We start from the raw sequence: 20489 nt of genomic DNA on the forward strand, positions 1-20489 counted from the left end.
TTACTCTCCAATATGAGAGCTGAGGGCTCAGAGTATTGTTTGATTTCAGTGCTTTTAACACATGTCCATACCAGGGAGCCAGTGCAAGTCTTCAGCAACGTCACCCAAACACCAGTTATGGCTTCCATCATGGTACATAACTAGAACATCTAGTTTTAAGTCTCCTGAATACTGCTCTTGTCTACAAATCAGGAAGTCCCACATACACTGCTGAGACCAATACTTGTGTTGTTGCATTAGGCATTTGCTTCACTTGAGTTCAACTCCAGTATTTCAAAAGTATTCAAGAGTAAACGCACAAACAACTCAAGCTGCAGAATCCTTGAGTTACAATTTTTGCTTACAGAGCAAGAGAAAGTAGCCAAAGTGATAGATCTGACATGCTGATTCCATAGCCCATATATAACTTCCTAATCAATACTTCCACTGTATATGATGATCTTTAGTTAAAACATACAAAATAATTTAAGGGAGGGGTGAAAAGCTGTAGTAGCAAATGAGGTACTACGTACATACAAAGTCTAGGAATCAATCTTTGAAAAGACTACATGCACTGGAGAAATAAATATCAGCTGGTATTTTGGGGCTACAATTTACAGAAACAAATCTTAAGAAAGCCAGGCACAAATGTGAATCATACTGGAAGGGCTGAGTAATTAGAATGAACACTGAGGACTTGAACTCTTCTCTCACCAAGCAGGTTTTGTTTCCATTAACACATACAAAAGGTTAGATTTTCTGCTACAGAGGAGGAAAAAAAATTTTAAAAAAACAACACACAAGATTTGCTTGAACTAAGGGCTCAAACACTTTGTCTTCAGGGCAGCTGCGTGCACACTAATGTCCTTCAGGCACATGACATTTCTTTTAATGACAAGATCAGCTTCAAAGGAGCATTAGCTCTTAAGTGCAGAAGCAGTATTAACACAGGCTACCTCCAGACAGTCACCATTGCTGCACGAGGCACAGCAGCAAGCATTATGTACTTCAAGTGACATTTAAGTACATTAAAGTAAAAAACAATATGCAATTATAGTGCTAGGTATAGAGAATGCTCATTCATACAGAGCATCTCACCAAAACACAGTTCTACCACACAGAGTATTAGTTCGGTTGTTGTAAGTCTCGATGTCATGAACAAGCTCCAGCCATTGCAGTGAAACAGTAAGATCACTTAACCCCTTGCATATATAGAAGATGCTGTAATTTGATCATGAAACAGATTAAAGACAGATAAAATCAGCCATTTACAAATTCCCCAAGAAAATACTACGAAGGCTTATATAAGGATCAACTGCTTATATGCCTATGCAATGATTATTGGTTGACTGAAAATTATGCCCTAAACAACCACAGCATTAGTTCACCATAGCAGGCAGCTACTTAAATCTGTGGACAAATGCAACCCATTCTAATCTCTAAAGAGAAATCTAGTTCTGTCAAACAAATCCTTAAGACTAAAGTTGCATTAGGTTTCACTGTACTGTATGGTGGTCTGTACACTACTATCAGCTAAGAAAAGGATATGTGGTGCTTAAACACTCTAGACAGTTGGAGAGACAGACATTGAGCTCAGATCAAAATAGACTGCAAAAGGAGCACTGAAGTGCAAGACTTCAATCCTATGCAGATGATATTGCTTAAAGCTGAAGCACCTGACCAAAGCAAGGCAAAGAACCAAGAGCTATCACATGAGTCTCAAATCTGGGAGTAACCACTGTCCAGAGTCCAAGTGACTGTTTTGTTTTGCTGCTTTTTCCTGCACTGCCCTCTACAGTTTCTCTATAGGTACAATGACATCTGGCACATACAAGAAGTTTACGTATTGTTAAAACAGTTCATAACTTAGTTGAAAGGACATTCTTCTGCCTAGCTGCTGAAACCTCAAGCCCTGAAAGTTTCCAACAGAGCTGTTGCACTACTGTAAAAGGGATAAATCCCTTGTCCTAGATTACCAACATGGACAGTGAAACTGGTTAGGAGTATTCAGATGTATTAGGATTAAGCCACTTGAACTTTGGCAGTGCACAGAAAATACTTTGAGCAGCTCCAAATTGCAGTGCCCAGTACATTGCGAACACTCTTACCAGTGGGATGGTATTAGTCTTAAGGACCTCATCACTTCCCCACCTCTCCCTTAGTGCAAGGATTACTATATTTATAAGATGGGCTTGCAATGGAAGTTACTAAAGGCACCACCCTATGTTCTGGAAGACTTGTTTGTCCCCTTACTTTCTAGGGCAGATTGAGTAAGATTGCTCAGAAGTCCTTTCTCACATCTTGTGATTCGAGGAGAAAAAGACCATTTCATACTAACTTTAAAAAAAAAAAATTCAGGACAAATCAAGTCAGCCCATAGTAACTCCCCCGAGAGTCAACTTCCACTAATGTGTTGTGGGCCAGGATGCTTAGGTTCTGCTGTAATAAAGCCAAGTTTTTCTAAAGAACAGTTTGTTTTAAGTGAGATGCAACACCTCACAAACATTAGACTAAAATAGAGAAGCAGACAGTTCTCAACTGGAGATTACAACACATAAGAGTATTTTACACAAGGAGAAGCTTAATTTAGTGCAGACCTCTCAATATGATTATAGAATAATAATGCAAGAATATTATACTGTAATCTATATCTAATCAAAGCCTAATAAAAAAGGGAAGATAATAAATATAATATTCATTGATTACATTTGCTTCTACTAGCAAGTAGCGTTATTCAACCAAATGCACACGTTCTACTCCAGGAGCAAGATATTAAGGTTTATAATCCAGCTTGGCTGAGCTACTTGCACTGTCTCAAGAGCCGCATCAGCAATAAGCTTATCCTAAAGTGTTTCACCTTGGCTGTCAACTTTGCATAGACCATTAAGACAAAAGTACATAAAAAATGCATTATGGACTGTTGTCCACTGAAGCACAACAATCCCATTACTCTCTAGCTCAATAGGATAACTCTTATCCACCTAATGATTCCTCCCCTCCAAATTCCTAACCTATGGTACCTTGTGCAGATTACTCCAGCATCAACAGGAGTTTGATGCTGTTGAAACAAGAGTTTTGCCATATTTAGGCAGTAAAATACTTTAAAAACTAATTAATGTAATGTAATCAGTGTTCCAAAGTAAGTATTCTTCTTCCAGCAGGAAGGCCTCCTATGGCAGTGCTTAGGGCAGTCTTAATACAAAACAGGCATTTAGGATGACTGTTCATGTTCAGTTTAACAAGACCTCATAGACGCATTTAATAGAAGTGATAGCATCCAAATCCTGTACACTCTGGAGGCTTTTTCTAAAGCATGCCAACAGAAAAGCCCTTTCCATTTGTTCTCTATTCATGCAGTCCCTACAGAAAGGGGAACATACTGCTGGCTATTTTTCAATCACAAATATATTGACAAAGCATGTTTAGGAAGCAGAACGAAAAGCTTGTAGGCATGATATTGTTTCAGCACCCTCCAATATTGCCAGGTCACCACTACACAAATATACGCCCTCACTTCTCAGCAGCCCTGCTGGCAAGTAGAATTCAATAAAATAGAGCTGGCTGGAACAGTTAACCTAGAAATACTACTGTCCAATAAAGGAAGTTTAACAATACATTCAGTTACCATGCAAACACAAAACAGGCTTCACACTAAACACAAACTGTCGATATGAAAATGACTGAAAAATATTAAATCAAATCTCATTAGTAAGAATTAGCTAGCTATAAAACATAGGCTATCTAGAAGTTGGAGGGCCAACGTTAGTTTTAAAGCCAATAACTGAAAGTGTCCCCACCACCAGTTAAAGCAGCTACTATTCTTGTGTTAGGCGGGGGAGAGGGGGAGATGAATACTTACAATTCTTTCAAAACTGAGTACCTTTACAGTCCACAGAAATGATATGGAAAACAGTCGTTACAGTTCTAGAGCACTGTATTTCTGTCAACATCAAGAATTTCTTACTCTTCTATCCCTTTGTACAGACAGTAGTCCAACAGCAATTCATAATCAGCTTTTTAAGTGTTTGTCATGTGGACCAAAATCCACTGACACCAGTCAAGAGTGAGGTCTGTAGCACACAGCAGCAGACTACCTACAGCTGTAAGCAGAAGAACTGAAACACTAACAGCACCAGTGGTAGACTTCAGAAAATATAATTTACTGCACATGCCACCTACGTCAGTCTTGAAGGACACACCTCCTTTGACTCCATCCTCATTCAGAGGAAAACCACACACACAAAAAAGAAACTAAGAAAATTCAGACTCTTCCTGTGCACATGTTTCTGTGGACAGAGATCACTAACTGTGGAAGAATAAGTAGAAACGCAGTCATAAATGACTACCTATTGCTGAATACAGGCCAACATTTACTCAACAAATTTGTGGGAAAGCAGCTTTGTTTGTATGAAGTCAGACTGCATTTAAGCTTTGGCTCCAGTGTCTGAAAGTCTCTCTTAAATACCGAATTTATCTGAAGGGAGAAAAAGACCCATTTTAATTCTCCTGCTGTTTTGCTACTGCTGATACACGAAATCCACCACAGTGCCGAGAATAACCAATCTGAAGATGCCAGCGAGCTCAGCATGCAGCAGGTGGAGGAGCACTAAAGCTACCTTGCATCTGTCCCCCCATCCCACCCCCAGGCATCCAGGCAGAACTCAACTATTTCTTAACTTGTCCTGGGCTCCGGACATGTAGCAGCCCACTAAGAACAATGATACAGCAGCTTCAAACACCTTGGCACAATCTGGAAACGTGACATCAAGAGGCATACAATACCAGTGACTTTCAGGGAGTTTTAACAGCTAAAGCGTTTCCTCTACAGCTGTTCCCAAGCTTTCTGCATTGGGATAGATTTTAGTTATCAGGAACACCTGCACTGCAGGATAACTAAATATTTGCTGGATTTACCAGAAGCATGCAGCATTGCTGAATATTTTTCTTTTCAGTTAGAAATATCTACCCAGACCTTAAAGTTAGCAGAGGATTAGTTTAATATGCAATTACTTTTTTACCACTGGTACCATTCAAAATATGGTAATACATTGCTTCTTTGAAAAATTCCAAAATGCTTTTCTACAGTATGCAATCTGTTCACACGACAACAGAAAAGACTTCCAAAAGTAATACAAACACCACTACAAATGGCCACTGTGTCTGGACTATAAGAACAACAGTAGAATCAAACATAAATAGAAGCAGTTTAACCCAAAGGGCAAAGGAACATCTTAGTGCAAGAGGAATGCTAATCCACAGCGTAAGTGCAGATAAATGCACCTACGTATAACAGACTTGACCATTTACATTTTCAGCCACAAATGACAGTGAACACTGCTTTGGATGTTTGTGTAACATGGGTCAATACTAATTGGCTATTGATACCAGCAACTCTCCCTTTCAATAGCAGGTAACCACTCTGAGTGCCAGCAAGAAGCTCCCCACACATTCCACACTGCCATGAATCACAAGTGCAAGTGGTTTCTACAATAGCCATTTAAAGGCTAAGAAAGTGCATTAAATGAAGCAAAATGCATTGCTATACAGGTGGAATTAAAGAGTAATCCAGACTGTGCCCACAACTTCTTGTTGCCAAGAAGAGAAGCTGATGGAACAGTCTACGGACAAGCAACTTGTTTAATACAGGACTTGCAGCTCTCCTAGAAGACTTGTTGCAGTTTTCAGTGTTAAATTCCTTGTGCTGGTGTCTCTGCCTTTAAAGCGAGGCATCTCACAGGTCTGCTTGAGTTTTAAGTCCCTGTACAGTTTAAGAGGAGTAAAAACCTGAAAGCTTCTTACCTATTATCTTTTCTAGCACAATTTAAATTGTGCCTGTATGGAAGGCAGTCAGGCCTCCGAGCATAAGGTTTTCTGGATACCAGAATGAGCCTTTTGGAACCTCACCTCCCTAATACATCAAGTCACTAAATTCTGCTCTTACAAGAAATTTTTCAGGGAGATTTTTGGATTCAAGATCCACTAAAAGCATTGAGTAGCATTTTGCCTTTATCGATTGCTGTTTCCTCCCCTCAACTGCCATAAGCCACATACTGAGGCTGAACCTGTAGTCCTGACTTGGCTGTAATTAGACTTGCACCAGGATGCACTATCAGGCCTAAAAATATTAGTATTACAAAAAGGATAATAATAATAGCAATAGTAATGTATTTAGAATATTTAAGGACAATTGCAGATAATGTCCTTTACACTATTACACTGTTATGCTTCCCACATTTAAAAAAAAAACAAAAAAAAAACCAGGAGAACTTCCAATTGTTTTCATATCAACATAAAACACATATTTACAGTATGTACTAGAACTTTCTAGTACAGGGTTAGACTGTATTCTCAGTATAAGCCACTGAAGAGCCAATGAAATCAGAGTTTATTCCTATATTAATAAGGGATATTAAGGAATTATATTTACACCAAAGCCAGCCCTGTAGAACATTCTTGCTTTGTGAAGCAGAGTAAACCAGTCTTCCACATGCCACTGGAGATATACTAGGAAAAATATTCATTCCAATAGTCTAGTGAACTCAGAAGTATTGCTGTTGCATTCAAACTGCTACCATCGTGCCCCTTCTGTACCCCTGTGCTTTTAGAGGGCACTAGACAGGTTTATTTTCAAATTAAAAAAAAAAAGTACTTCTTTTGAGTGCAGGCAACCACATAATAAGATCAACATAAGTAATAAAGAGTTAATGGTTTAAACAACCAACCAAACTTAGCTTTGACTTTTAAAGGTCATGGTGATCAAGATAGGTTCCTGAGGACTGGAAGAGAGCATATGTCACCTCTATCTTCAAGGGGGGCAAGGAGGAGGTTCTGGGCAACTACATGATGGTCAGACTCACCTTGATCCCTGGGAAGGTGACAGATCAACTAAGCCTAGGTACCATTTTCAGACACATGAAGGATAGGAGGGTGATTCTGAGTAGTCAGAGTGGTTTTACAAGGGGGAGGGGAAATCATGCCTAACTAACCCAATAGCCTTCTACAACAAGATGACTGGCTTGATGGATGGATTACGGGAAAGCAGATGTTTATCTCAGTTTAAGTAAGTCTTTGTCCTTTGACACTGTCTCCCACAACATCCTTATGGATGAGCTGATAAAGTAGGAGCTAGGTAAGTTGACAGTGAGGTGGACTGAGAATTGGCTGAACTCCCAGGCTCGAAGGGTTGTGATCAGCAGTACAAAGTCCAGCTGTAGGCCACTCACTAGTGGTGTACCCCAGGGGTAGATACCAGGGCCAATACTGTTGGCACATAGTTATATGCCAGCATACTTCATTAATGACCTGGATGATGGGACAGAGTGCACCCTCAACAAGTTTGCTGATGATACAAAACTGGGAGGAGTGGCTGATACACCACACTGTTGTACTACCAGTCAGAGTGACCTTGACAGGCTGGAGAAATGGACAGACAGGAACTGAATAAAGTTCAGTAAAGGGGAATGCCAAGTCCTGCACCCAGGGAGGAACGACCCCATGCACCAGTAAATGCTGGGGGCTGACCAGCTGGAGAGCAGCCTCGCAGAGAAGGACCTGGGGGTCCTAGTGGACAACAAGCTGAACATGAGTCAGCAACGCATCCTTGCGGCAAAGAAGGTTAACAGCATCCTGGGCTGCATTAGGTGTACTGTCACCAGCAGATAAAGGGAAGTGATCCTTCCTTTCTACTCAGCACTGAGGAGGCCACACCTGGAGTGTTGTGTCCAGTTCTGGGCTTCCCAGTACAAAACAGACACAGACATACTGCAGTGAGTCCAGCAAATGGCCACAAAGATGATGAAGGGACTAGAGCATCTGTTATATGATGAGAGGCTGAGAGCTGGAACTGTTCAGCCCAGCAAAGAGAAGGCTGAATGGGGATCTTATCCACATTTACAAATACCTGATGGGAGGGTGTACAGTCAACAGAGCAAGGCTCTTTTCAGGGGTGCCCAGTGACAGGACAAGTCACAAAACTGAAGCACATAAAACTTCATCTGAACATAGAAACACACTTCTTCCACTGTGAGAGCAGCTGAAAGCTGGAACGTTTCTCAGAGAGGTTGTGGACTCTCCATCCTTAGAGATGAATATGGTCATGGGCAACCTGTTCTAGCCGACACACCTTGAACAGGGTGGTTGGACCAGATGATCTCCAGAGGTCCCTTCCAACCCCAACTACTCTAATTCTGTGACTTGAAATATTTTTGTTACTTACCAGCCAAACTGGCACTTCTGCTAAACAGGTATTTTCACACTGCCCTGATCTACATAACCAGTGTACAAACCATCCTGATCAGTCATTGCTGAATCAAGCCAACAGTGAAAGAGTTTGGGAACCTTAATGATTTTAGTATCATTTTATGTTTCACATTCAAGTTAAACAGAAAAGAGAGCATATTAAAGCAGTGCAACAAAGCAAGCCTTTTCCCACAGCACGTTGAAAGAAATAGAAAATACAGGCTGGAGTCTCCATAGGCAGCCCAATTACTTAACTCACATTGTCTATAGCCAAGGATGTCTTAGGTTTATGAAAGCAGACTCTGATCCCTGTATATCCAATGCCAGTGAGTACAAGATTATAAGTATTGGCTCTAAGTAGCATAAAGCTGTGTACAAAGTTTGACTGGAAGTTTTCAAAACATGTACTTGTTTTTAATTTTGTACTAACTTTAAGAGGAATATTTTTATATGCATCTGTTTATTTAAAAAAGAGTCAAAATAGGTACTAGTTTGCTTTCATAAAAGCCAGTATACTTAGTATTAGAGCTACAGCCATATTAGACAAAGTATTTAATTTTTTTTTCCATTTTTGCATATTTCAAAGCTTCTAAAATGCTTCAGCTGAAAATGGAACAACATTTACCTTTTTGTTAAGAGGTCCAAAGAGTTACACATACACACACTTTTTCAAACTCCATACAATAGAGATAAAAACAGCTTCTAGTGCAGATATTTTTTGTTCCAACAAAAAGTTGTTGCTGCTACAGCACAACTGAAAATGGTGATAGCCATTTCTATGCAAGTAGAGGACCAAACTAAATCTGGCTTACAATATACAGAAGAGTTCATAGCACTGAGTTTGAAATACTTTGCTATAAAAAATTGAAATGCAGCAATAAAGTATTTGACTATTGTTCTACGAACTCTTGCAATTTACTCTCACTTATTTGTACAAAAAGTAGTCTAGGGAGAGAAAGGATGATAGAGAAGTTTTTCCCTCCACATCCTCACATTTTCACTTTAAGAATTTTGGATGTGTTAGTGCTTCACCTCATATCAGCATCCATTTAGCTTCTGCAACAGGACTGTACACCATTTAGAAGTTGTATGAGGGAATTGTCAATTCTGCATAACTTGTCTTAAAAAAAAAGTTACATATCACTATTTTCTTTTGCTCTCAAACTTAGGAATTAAATTTTGTTAACAGTAACTCTGTCCTGAAATATTCTTTAAATAGCTAAAGATGCTTAGCACACATTTCAATCCAAAGAAAAAGCTATATCACTGACCTCCCCTTCCCCCCACATCACCACTTTTTGCTGTATTTTGCTCAGTTTAAAGTGAGCCATTGCACACTGCCCCCCTAAGGTTTGGAAAGTTCCCTATGAACATCCACAGATCTACATGGCTGTTCAAAGAAGGCTTGATGATTGCCAGAAAGCTGAGGTCACAGCACGTCTCTGCAACCAGAACTGTCTCATCATCTTCCTCAGTTTAATTTTGCAATCCCTTATGTAGAGGCACTTATCTGCTTACAACACTTGGCACTGTGGTAAACTGATGCTACCTGTGAGACAATACATCTTCAAAGCCAGTGGCACTGAGCAAGCCAGAAGCTGGACACAGTAAGTAGGAAAGTTCAAGGAGCAATACAGAACCAGAATTCCCCAAGAGAAACTCCAATACACATAAGCAAAAGGAGCAGATAAACCTTCCTTCATACTCCACAGCAGGTGCCCTTAGTCAGGCATCTTGAAAACAAGTCACCCTTTCCCTTCATTGCCACTGAGCTGGGGAAGAAAGCTAACTCTAGAGGATACAGAGGGCACAGCCAAAGCCTGTTGCACTTTTTAAAAGTAGTAGGAAACAGAGGTCAAAGCATTCTGACTAAGCAGAAGCCCACTATGAACCCGATTAGTGACCCTAATCCCCAAATGACACCAAGGAGCAGAGATTCCTCGTCAGCAGAAAGTGACCTCTGCTTTCCCACCATATAGCTACCTCCATTTTGTCCCATCCCTATTACAGCAATATTCCTCGTGACTCAGGTTGCCCCAGCTGGGAGGTCAAAACTGCCTGAAATAAGATGCAAAAAGCTACTTAAACTCTTACAGCTACCACAGGATGGCTCTCAGACAGCAAGTTGGACACAACAGCTTGTTCAGGTGTTGGCAACAGGGCTATAAGGAAAGATTCCTAGTGGCAAAAAGCCAGGCTACTTTTTTCATACTATCTCCAGCCAGATCACAGAATTCCTTCAGGAAGACCTATACTACAGCTTTTGCCAGCCTCCATCCTCATTTCTTTCTGAAAAGCAGTAACAGTGCCAGTGCTACATTCATAGAGACCTGTCAAATGCAGCTAATATTTATCAAAGGGGGGAGATTATATACGTGTGTGTGTATATATGTATGTACACACACACACACCCCATATATGTATGTACACACACACACACCCCATATATGTATGTACACACACACACACCCCTCAAGAAGCAGCTAATTTTGCAGCCCACAAACAAGTTCAGAGAGGAAGGGGAGGGGAAGCATGCGCTATGAAAATCCGCACCTTTTAACTGCTCCTAAACCACAGATTTTCACAGACAAGTATAAAATAAATCAAAGTTGTGAGGAAAACCCTGAATAAACAAGTCACTGTACTATCCAGAACACCATCATTCTTTCTGAAGATATTCTTGAAGTCATCCTTGATAATACATAATAAAACAGCTAATGAAAAGTGTCATTTGAGGAGGATTTTCAGTTTTTTTCCCTTCATAAAGGCACTTACTGTGTAAATTGTTCTTTCAACAGTGACCCAAACATCTGTATGAACAAACAGCAGGCCTGCTAGATAACACTCTTCCTTAGTCATGACAGAAAGCATCTGTTCACCTAGATAACCAAAACACCACCACTCATGTCTTATACCTTTTACTCTTTGTTTCAAAACGTGTTACTTGGGTTGCCAGACTGCAATAACATGGCATTAATTATACCTGCCAACATCTTACATACACACACGCACACACACCCCTCTCAAGGTACTAAAGAAAATTCCCCTTTGGTCTTCAATTAAACAGACCAAGTTGACCATTGCCTTGCATGCACAGGGACACGAGCTTGTAAACTTCATGGTTATTGTTGTCCTGTTAGACTTCCTTTTTCCTTTCTTCCTTCATATTCTGCACTTTCTTACATTACATTCAGTCTTGACATTTTTAGGACTGGAAGTTACTACTTTTCAAGAGGAAACACTCCATGGCACTTAGCTAATTCTGTCCTCATTCTGTACTAGATTTAATGGGGTAAGTCTTGTGTCCAAGATCATCTAATTAGGTCCTGTTATCCCAAAGTTCAACAGCCTTGCTAGTGCCACAAGTGAAGACCTTCCATACGCCTTACCTAGGCAGCTCAGAGCTCCCTGCTCGCCCTGCTGACGATACAAAAGGCCTAGCCCTCGCTGCTGCCGGCTCCCCGCTTGCGCCTCTCCCCAGGCTGCAAGCCGGACACCAGCACCCAGTCCGGCCACCGACGCGGCTGCCCCGGCCAGAGGCAGAACTTACCGTGCTGAAGCCAGGCCCAGGCAGGGATGGGAGGCAGCAGAGAGGGACCGGAGCCCTCCCAGCTCCCCCGGCCCCGGCGCTGCCTCCAGGAAGGGGGAGAAGGGGGCAGAGCTCCCTACCTGACCTGGTTGTCACGGAACTTGCTCTGCTGGGGCTGGTTCACGTAAATGGTGCGGGCTGGTGCCTCGTCCAGATCCGCCGAGGACGTGGCTCCGGACATCTCATCATCCGCCTTCTTATAGCCCGAGGGGGAACAGACGGGTCCTGCGGGGGAGAGCGGGGTCAGCGAGGGGCCCGCAGCACCGAGCCCCCGGCCCGGCCCCTTCCCTCCTCCCTCCCCCGCGCCGGGCCCGCCGCGCCCACCGGCAGCCCCCGCGGGCCGGGCCGGGCCGGGCCGGGCCGAGCCGAGCCGAGCCGAGCCGGGCAGCGCCGCGCCTCGCCTCGCCTCGCCGGCAGGAGCAGGAGAGCCCTCCCCGGTGTTTACCGCGGCGCCGGCTGATAAATAATGCAGGGCCGGGGAGGGGGGAGCGGGGCGCGCCGGGAGCCAGCTGACAGCGGCGAGAGCACGGGCGGGCCCCGGCCCCCCCGGCCCCGGGGAGGCGGCGCCGGCCCCGCACCGCCCCGGGCAGCGCCCCGCCGCCGCCGGCCCCGCCGCCCCGCCCCGCGCCGCCCCGCACCGCACCGCCGCCCCGCACCGCGCCGCCCCGCACCGCCGCCGCCGGCCCCGCCGCCCCGCACCGCGCCGCCCCGCACCGCCCCGCCGCCGCCGGCCCCGCCGCCCCGCACCGCGCCGCCCCGCCGGCGAGCGGAGGCGGCGGTTCCGCGGGCCCGGAGCCGGCGGCCCCGGCCGCCCCCTCCTTGCCTCCCTCGCTCCCTGCCGCCGGCAGCCCCGGGAGCGATGCCCGGGGACTCGCAGCCCAGCGCAGCGGCTCCAGCCGTCAGGGGAGCGGGGCAACTTCTTTCCTAAGAGCCCAGTAAAAGTCTCGTTTTACGGTTGTTCGAAAATCTATTGCGAGATCAAATTGAGATACAGCTACCGTAAGGTCAAATCCAGCAGCTATTTCAGATTTCTGCGCAAAGCTAGAAACATATCGCAGCATATTGCGATAAACTGCAAATCAAACAGGCCAGAAAGGACTTGCTCTCAAGGAGCAGAGGAGAGCCCTCCAAAATTTTGTTATGTCGATCCGAATTCAACTCCAATTGAGGGATAAACAACTGCACTCCTAATACTCACTTAATACAAATACTTAAGTTCTCACATCTTAATAATTTTTTTAATATATATTTAAAAAAACCCACAGGTCTTACATGCCTAAGCTAAAGTCCTGCTTTTACATCCCAGTCTTTCAGAAAGATTCTTTGTTTGCACTGCTAATACTCCGTATCCTCTAACCGTTAACCACTGGAGGGCAACATTACCCATTCTTATGGCAGTAGGTGTCAGTATCAAAAAAACAAAACAAAACAAAAAAAACTTTACAGTATTAGTAGCTGGCCAATGAAGCTAGTATAATTAACACAAACTAACATGCTTTCAACAGCACACATTTGCCTTCGGCAAGAGATACACATTGCAAATTCATACTCTGGATACATTAAACAAAACTTACACCTCTGAAACTAATTAATTTCTTTCCTTTAGTTTCAGTTGCCACTATTCAGACAGCAAGAATAAGCCAACTTACTAGTATTTACTCTGTGAAAAAGGACAAATTTAGAAATGAAATCTGTAAGACTATACATTATGCAAGACTATGCCATTGTAATACTGAGGTTACTCAGTCTGAAGAAACTTGCCACAACACAGAGGATCACAGTCTTGCTGAGTGGGTATTGTCCCCCTCAAACAGGGCTAAGAGCACTGCTGGATACTCGCTGTTCTTTCTCCATTGCAGTTACACAACATGAAATCAATGGGATCAAAAGACAGTACTCTTAAGAGCATTAAGTGCATGGAAGCAGCTTTCATCTGTTTTCCTAGTCAAGCTCCAGAAGTGCAATTATTCTAGAATGAACGTGCTGTAAAATTATGTTCTTTCAAAGACCTTGTTTCATTTTTTTCCATACAATTCCCCCTGACACCTGAAATCCTCCTCCTCACTAGGACTCTTCACAGTCAAGCTTCAGGAAGCTGTCCCACAATTTTAAGGATCAACCAAGTCAATACAGATGGTCAAGTTCACAGGTATTTAGGTTTACTTAACGCACTGCGCTCTTGGCAGCTGTCTCTCCAATACAGGTGCCCCAAAGACAACAGCATTTACCTTTTCCTTTAGATACCCTGAAGTACCTTAAAATCTACTTATGCATATTTAGAAACAACTGTATTAAGAGGGTTTTCGCTTTTGGAAGTTGCTCAGACCAGCTGCCTCAACTCTTACTGGAATAAGCCTCATTTTGGAAGATTATCCAGTAATCCTGCCCCATTAAGAATTCCTTCTACCCACGTCCCTCCTCTCTGTTACCACACAAGTCACGCCCAGAACCTGTAGACACAAGTGATCTAGGCTACCTGCTGTGGCTGGTCTCCTTCCTCATGTTCAGAAAGGTTAAGCAGTCTTGAGCTTGTGAGGGGTTCCTGGTGGGCAGCAATCACAGAGGCTGCACCACCTTCAGAAGGCATCCCCCTCAAGGGGAACCCAACCACATGAGGACCATCACTTCAACCATGTGAAAGCAACTTTACTTCTGCTGCAGAACTATGGATATAGACAGCACAGATTTGACCACCTCCAACTACTGGAAGCTAAGGCTGAACTCCAAGCAGCTCTTGTTCACCAGTGTTTACTCGGCTATATCCAAAGGAATTTCTGAGGTTCATTGAATTCACTTGAGGCAAGACCAACTTATAACTCAAAGAAGGCTTTTCTTCCACTTCTCTTATTTCCCCAAGAACTTACCCAATTTCTTTTGGGTAAAATTAATTCATGCTTCAAGGAATATGATAGACCATCATCCCACACCATTATTCCTCATACCCTATGAATTCAATCTGTTTAGCACCATCAGATTTCTGATGTTCACATTACATAGATACCTTAAATCTGTATTACCCTCACTTGCATCCAGTATACAGACAAATGTAAGTACATTTTAAGTGTAAGGTTTAGAAGTCAAGACGATTTGATAATAGAAGCCAGGTTCTACAAGAATAACATGGTATAGATTTGGTGTGCTAACACTGCGTTAACAATGCAGCTCTCTCCACTATTTAAACACACCAGTCATCCGGCTCAGCTCAGCTAGTATCCCCCGAGCTCTGCTGGTGGTCTTCCTGCTTCTTCCAGGATTTCTTCCATGGAAATCAGGGAAATCCATTCCCAGTTTCACCACACACTGCTCACAGCTTGGTAGCCTGGGGAGAAAGGCTTCAGGGAGAAAGCAAACCACAATTCCTTTTTGTACCCTGCCAAAAGCTATCATTGAACAGGAACAGAAAGTGCCATTAAGCGTGATCATTTCTGAAGAGGAGTGGGAAAGAAACCTTGAAGAGTCTTGATCTGAGTACAGCAGAAAGAACATCAAAAAAGCAAATGAAAGACAGACAACCAGGCATAGTCAAAAAACTCAGGGGATACTGTTGAGCCAGTCTACCCATAGGTGCCTGCAAAGGTAAGGAGCTAGTAAAGCACCATGATTATTACCTATATTTCTGGAACTTAAACAGTGTCTAGTACATAAAGCCTAAACTTGGAGGCATTAGGCATTTACTGCAGGAGTCCAGTACTGTTTCCCACTGTGCTTTGAGTTCCAAGAGTCAGACTACAGCTACAAACTCCCTTTTTTTTAAGGCACAGGAGTTGTTTCTTTTTAGGACTCTTTCTCATACTACTTAGCAAGTTTATTTTCTAAGAAAAATTGGAATAAAGTTTGACAAAGTGTCAAAAGAAAAATTTGATTTTATAGCTTCCATCATTAAGAGAATCCAGACTTCATGCCCTGACAAATTCAGATTGCATTTGTTACCACTTGAAAAGCAAGAATTAGAATTTAGTCTTACTTCACTGATCCTGCAAAAAAGATATTTCCCACATATATCCATCTCCTTAATCTCTGCTCAGCAATAACTATCGCTGCTCTATGATTGAGTAAATAAAAATATGATGAATTCTGCAGCTTTTGGATAGATTAGTCACTTTGAAAGCTTGCCAAGTGTCAGAAATCACAAGAGAGCTTACTGCAAAGACATCAGTTTTCTTTCATTAACCAGCTAGTTACTGTTCCTATCTTACCTTTTGGTGAGGTGCTGAATTGCTGTTTTGTAAAAAGCGTTAATAGCACAATTAAGCACCTCACCAACATAACAGAACCACAAACCATGACAAACAGTTTTGCAATGGAGAAGTTCAGAGAAGCTTCACTGCGTAAAGTTAAGAACCTAAAGCAATGCTAAGTGCCACCGTCAGGAACAATCCCCATGATTTTGCACGGAATGTTTGCAGGACTAAGATCTAGTAGGAGAAAGAACCGAGCTAAAGAAACACTGAAACTAAGTTTAGACACTCAAAGGCCAAAGTTACAGCAGTCATACAGAGTTCTTTGTGTGCCCCCTCCCCCAACTGCATTAAGTTGCAGTTATCAATTAAGACATATTTTAAAGATATCTTTACTCAGAGTGAAAAAGCCATCCTCACCAAGTCTCCAAACTTGCTGTCATTTACAAGAACACATGGTGGTATTGTTACAGGCTTGGTCTCAGAGCAAGAAGTTAGCATACTGAACATCTAACAAGGAAAACCCATATTTAGAGAGGTGGCAGAGAAGCTTGAATTTTTGCATGTACTAAAATACAAAGTTCACTTTTAACAAGCCATCCTAGACTTACTGACACTTGTTACCTCTTTCCTGCGAGATTATCTTTCACAGGATTATCTTAAACTATCCACTGAGCACCAAAGAGGTCATCAGATGAGAAGTTCTGCATTCAAGAATAGTCAACAAGTTCTTATGAAGACAAGCTTCACAATTCACCATTAAAGCTAGTTTTATTTACCTGAAATATATTCCATCTTGCACTGTTTCATCAACTGCCTTCGCTGTTCAACAGCGATTCACTTAACAGTCAATCTGACACGCATAAAGATAAAATTCAAACAGGTAGAGCATAGCATGCTCTCACAGGAGATGTAGGACATGAACTCCTTAGCTGCCAGGGCCTCCATGAAAGCTTGGTTCCCACTGAGCTTCTACTCTAGCCGTGACTGATCAGGTTCCAGGACAAAGAATTATCTAAAGAGCAAACGACATCTCAGTCTTGCTTGTATGAGGTTTAAGCAAAAGCAGTTGAAGTCTTTTCAGGTTGTAACACTAACATCAGGGGCTTCAGTCCAGGACGACACAAAGGTCTTGACAAGTTCTAGTGCCAGAATAAGTAACTGTGACACAGCACCATACATGAAAGATAGCACATGCAGGCACCCTCTGGAGTATCATCAGGGAAACACTTGCAACTCTGGAATTGAGAGTTATCCCTCCATCTCTATCCTCATCCAGGAATTAGGAACCAGGCAGACTGTTTGCCATCTTGAAAACCAAGCTTTTACACCAAGACAATCAAATGCTTGCCACCAGGCCCACAGACTAACAAAATGGACAACATAAGTCAGTACAGTTAAATGGTTGCATTAGCATTTCAATATTAGGGTGACTATTCCCAGTCAGATCAAACCCCTCAGATTAGCACCTTGTGCAGTAAGATAGAGAAGTAACATTATGTGCAGTGAAACAGTCTCAAGAAAGATACTACTTTCTTCTAGCCTGGAGACAATATAAAACAGAAGAATAGGAAGTGAACTCAGTTCTGACACTTGAATTGATAGGTACATTCACCAAATGCTTGTAAAACATTATCTTTTTGTAGTGACATGTTCCAATAGAACTACCAAGATAGTAAGCAAGCAAGTTAAGATTAGATTGAGTTCTTTCAAAAGATCTTATTGTCAGAAATTAATCTGAATTCATGTCCGTCTCAACAACTAAAGCTATAGTGGACAAAACCTTGTGTTCAGGTTGAACAAATTGAGGTTGCTATGGAAAGGTCCTACTAGGAACCCGACTTGGGACATGGGAATTTAAACCTCTCAAGTGTCATCTCTGTTCAAATCAGAATGCAAAAAGCCATCTGTACTGTTGCAGCAGATGTTATGGAAATGCAGAGCAAGGAAGACTTATGTATAGCAGAAAAACAGATTTGAAGAAAGAAATTTTCATTTGTGCTAGATACAGATGAAGAAAGAAATTCAGACTCAAGAGGATGAGAACAAGTAGCCCCCAGAAGGATATCAACAGTAAATAAAGTTTCAGAAGAATGACAGAAGAGGATTGAGCAAAGGAAGTTTATTTTCTGACCTCCAAGATACAAGGTAAAAGTTGTCATCAATCAAGCTAACTCAGACACTGCAAAGGAAATTAAACGGATAGCACAGATAGCTCTGTATCTTCTCTCCTTTTCTCTGCATAGCTACGCAATGTAGATTAACCAGATACATAGCTACTGCTAAAAGCAAAAAATCAGTAATTCCTTAGCCTTGATTACCATTAACAAGATGAAGGGAATTTGGGGTCAGAAGACTTCTGTGACATGGATTTCAAATTTTAGAAGTTGCTTAAAACTCAAGAGGAGCTGCCTAGAAGAGTATACAGTAAATTGTTCTGCAAGAGAAATTATCATGCTCGAAAGAGGTCACCTGTCAATCTGCTCTGAGACCAATCTTGAGGACAATTTCATTCAGTCAGTCATAAAAAAAATTGCAAGACAGGTGAGTGGCCAGTAGTCTGGGCTTGCTTACGTTTAAGCCTGTGCAGAGCTAGATGCAGCCCACAGAAAGAGCCAGAATCTTACAGAAAGATGCATGTTCTTGAAGACTAGATTAATATAATCTTAAAAAACCCTGTAGTACAAATACATAACACTGCACTTCAGGGATTTATAAAAATCTGGCTATGAATTATGAGCTCAGCTAAAATGAGAGATGCTTACAAACACTGGTCAATCCTAGGATGACTGATTTACCAGTGAGACATAGCTATGAAGAACAACTGCAGTGTTATAATGTATCAAGAGATACTCACAGTACATATAGATCAGTAATTAAGAGATACTCAGCATCAGTAGCTGTCATTTAAAATAGGTGACCAGAATTGCATGCATACATGAAAGACTTCTTGTAGGCTGAACAGATACAAATGCAACTGCTGAGATTAGAGAAGTGAGGAAAGTAAGAACTCCGTTTGCTTGGCTCTGCTAATCAGAATGGAAGGAATGTGTTTTGTGAAATTAAGTCCCTTCTTTCTGGTGTTTAACCCTGATTTAAGCTAAATTATTTGATGGCACAGTATAGTTACTTCTGAATAATCTTAAATTACAAACTAGAAAGTTCTTAACCACCAAAGATGTTATGGACAGGAAGCACAGCTTGTTTCAAAGAGCAGCTTGATCAGTTTGAACAGAATTGCATGCTGCAGGCAGAGACAGCTGGAGCCTGCCTTCTACAATACACATGACCAAATCTAGTTGGATGATGAAGCCAAGTATCATCACTGATAAACAGAACAGACTCCCAGCAGAAAGCTAGAGACATTTCTGAGGACTCCAAAGCAGTAACTAGGATTAAGCTACTGCAGGAACACAAAGTATACAGTTTAGCAAAAACCTATATGTAGATAAGAAGATTCAGATGCATAGTCACCTACAATTACTAGATATTTCAAGACAAAAAAAAAAAACACAAACAAAAAACACAAAACCAAAAAAACACATTTATTGAATTAAGGGATAACAGGTAAGTCCACCCAATAAAATTCACTCTCCTCAGTATGAATATAAAGCAGTCACATTACTCAAAGCAAAGAACAAGGTGGCCAAGTATTCAGATGCAGGAAAGGTACCTAAGGTTGCCTGTGGTCCGAGTTAAGATATGCACCACAAAGAGGCTTTTTTGCTTCTCTGAAGAGCAAAATAAAGGCCTAATGTTTGTCTCCTGTAACAACCCTTGCACATAGCCATGGTGAGACCACAAGAGGAACAGCACTTTCCCCAAAATAGCTGTTCTCCATCCCCCAAGTCATTTTGTACCTGCTCACTTAATGCAAAAACAAGCAGCTTCTGCTGATAATGCTGAGCCAATAAAGCTGCGACAGAGCCAAATATAATCTCTTCTGCTTCATGCTTCATAACCACACCATCAGCTAAATTCTAAGGCTGAATCTTTACCACTGAAGAGTCAAAAAAAAAAAAAATTTTTTTTTCCCCTTCCTCCCCTGCCCCAGCTCCTAGACTATGTTTACAAAACTGGCAAAAATCAGCAGCTCACCAAATCTTTTATGGAAGACAGAAAAAATTAAAAACCCTGAAACTAACTTTATGCAGTCACTTATTACTTAGGACAAATTTCAAAATTTCAATTTCAAAGGACAATTTCAAAATAATAATTGGGATCAATAGGATGATCCACTCCACAGAAATATTAGGGGCTCTAGTAATTGATGCCAGTTAGAACAAGCATTGGTTCTTTCAGGGTCCCATACTGCATAAGCCAAAAATGGCCTGACTAGACACTTAAGTTCTGTTCTACTCTTTCCTCAATTGTTCTCCAAATACCCTCTTGTATTTGCTAGCAGTTTGTCACCATAACCTGGACTCTTCCAAGAAGCTTTCCAGTATATACTATATATACAGATATCTATCTGACCAAGAATCAATGAAATGTCTTGGGCCTGA

The 20489-nt window shown here is 41.9% G+C and overlaps 1 protein-coding gene across 1 annotated transcript in view; it reads right to left on the minus strand.

Annotated features, from left to right (window-relative positions):
* The window catches only part of ATP8A2 (ATPase phospholipid transporting 8A2), a 330956-nt gene that overhangs the window by 294582 nt on the left and 15885 nt on the right, over positions 1–20489 (minus strand). Inside the window, 1 exon segment of the mRNA XM_013962146.2 lies at positions 11887–12031. Within this exon segment, the coding sequence (XP_013817600.2) occupies positions 11887–12031 (145 nt within the window).

Source organism: Apteryx mantelli, chromosome 1 (genome assembly GCF_036417845.1).
Source record: "Apteryx mantelli isolate bAptMan1 chromosome 1, bAptMan1.hap1, whole genome shotgun sequence".
Taxonomy (NCBI): domain Eukaryota; kingdom Metazoa; phylum Chordata; class Aves; order Apterygiformes; family Apterygidae; genus Apteryx; species Apteryx mantelli.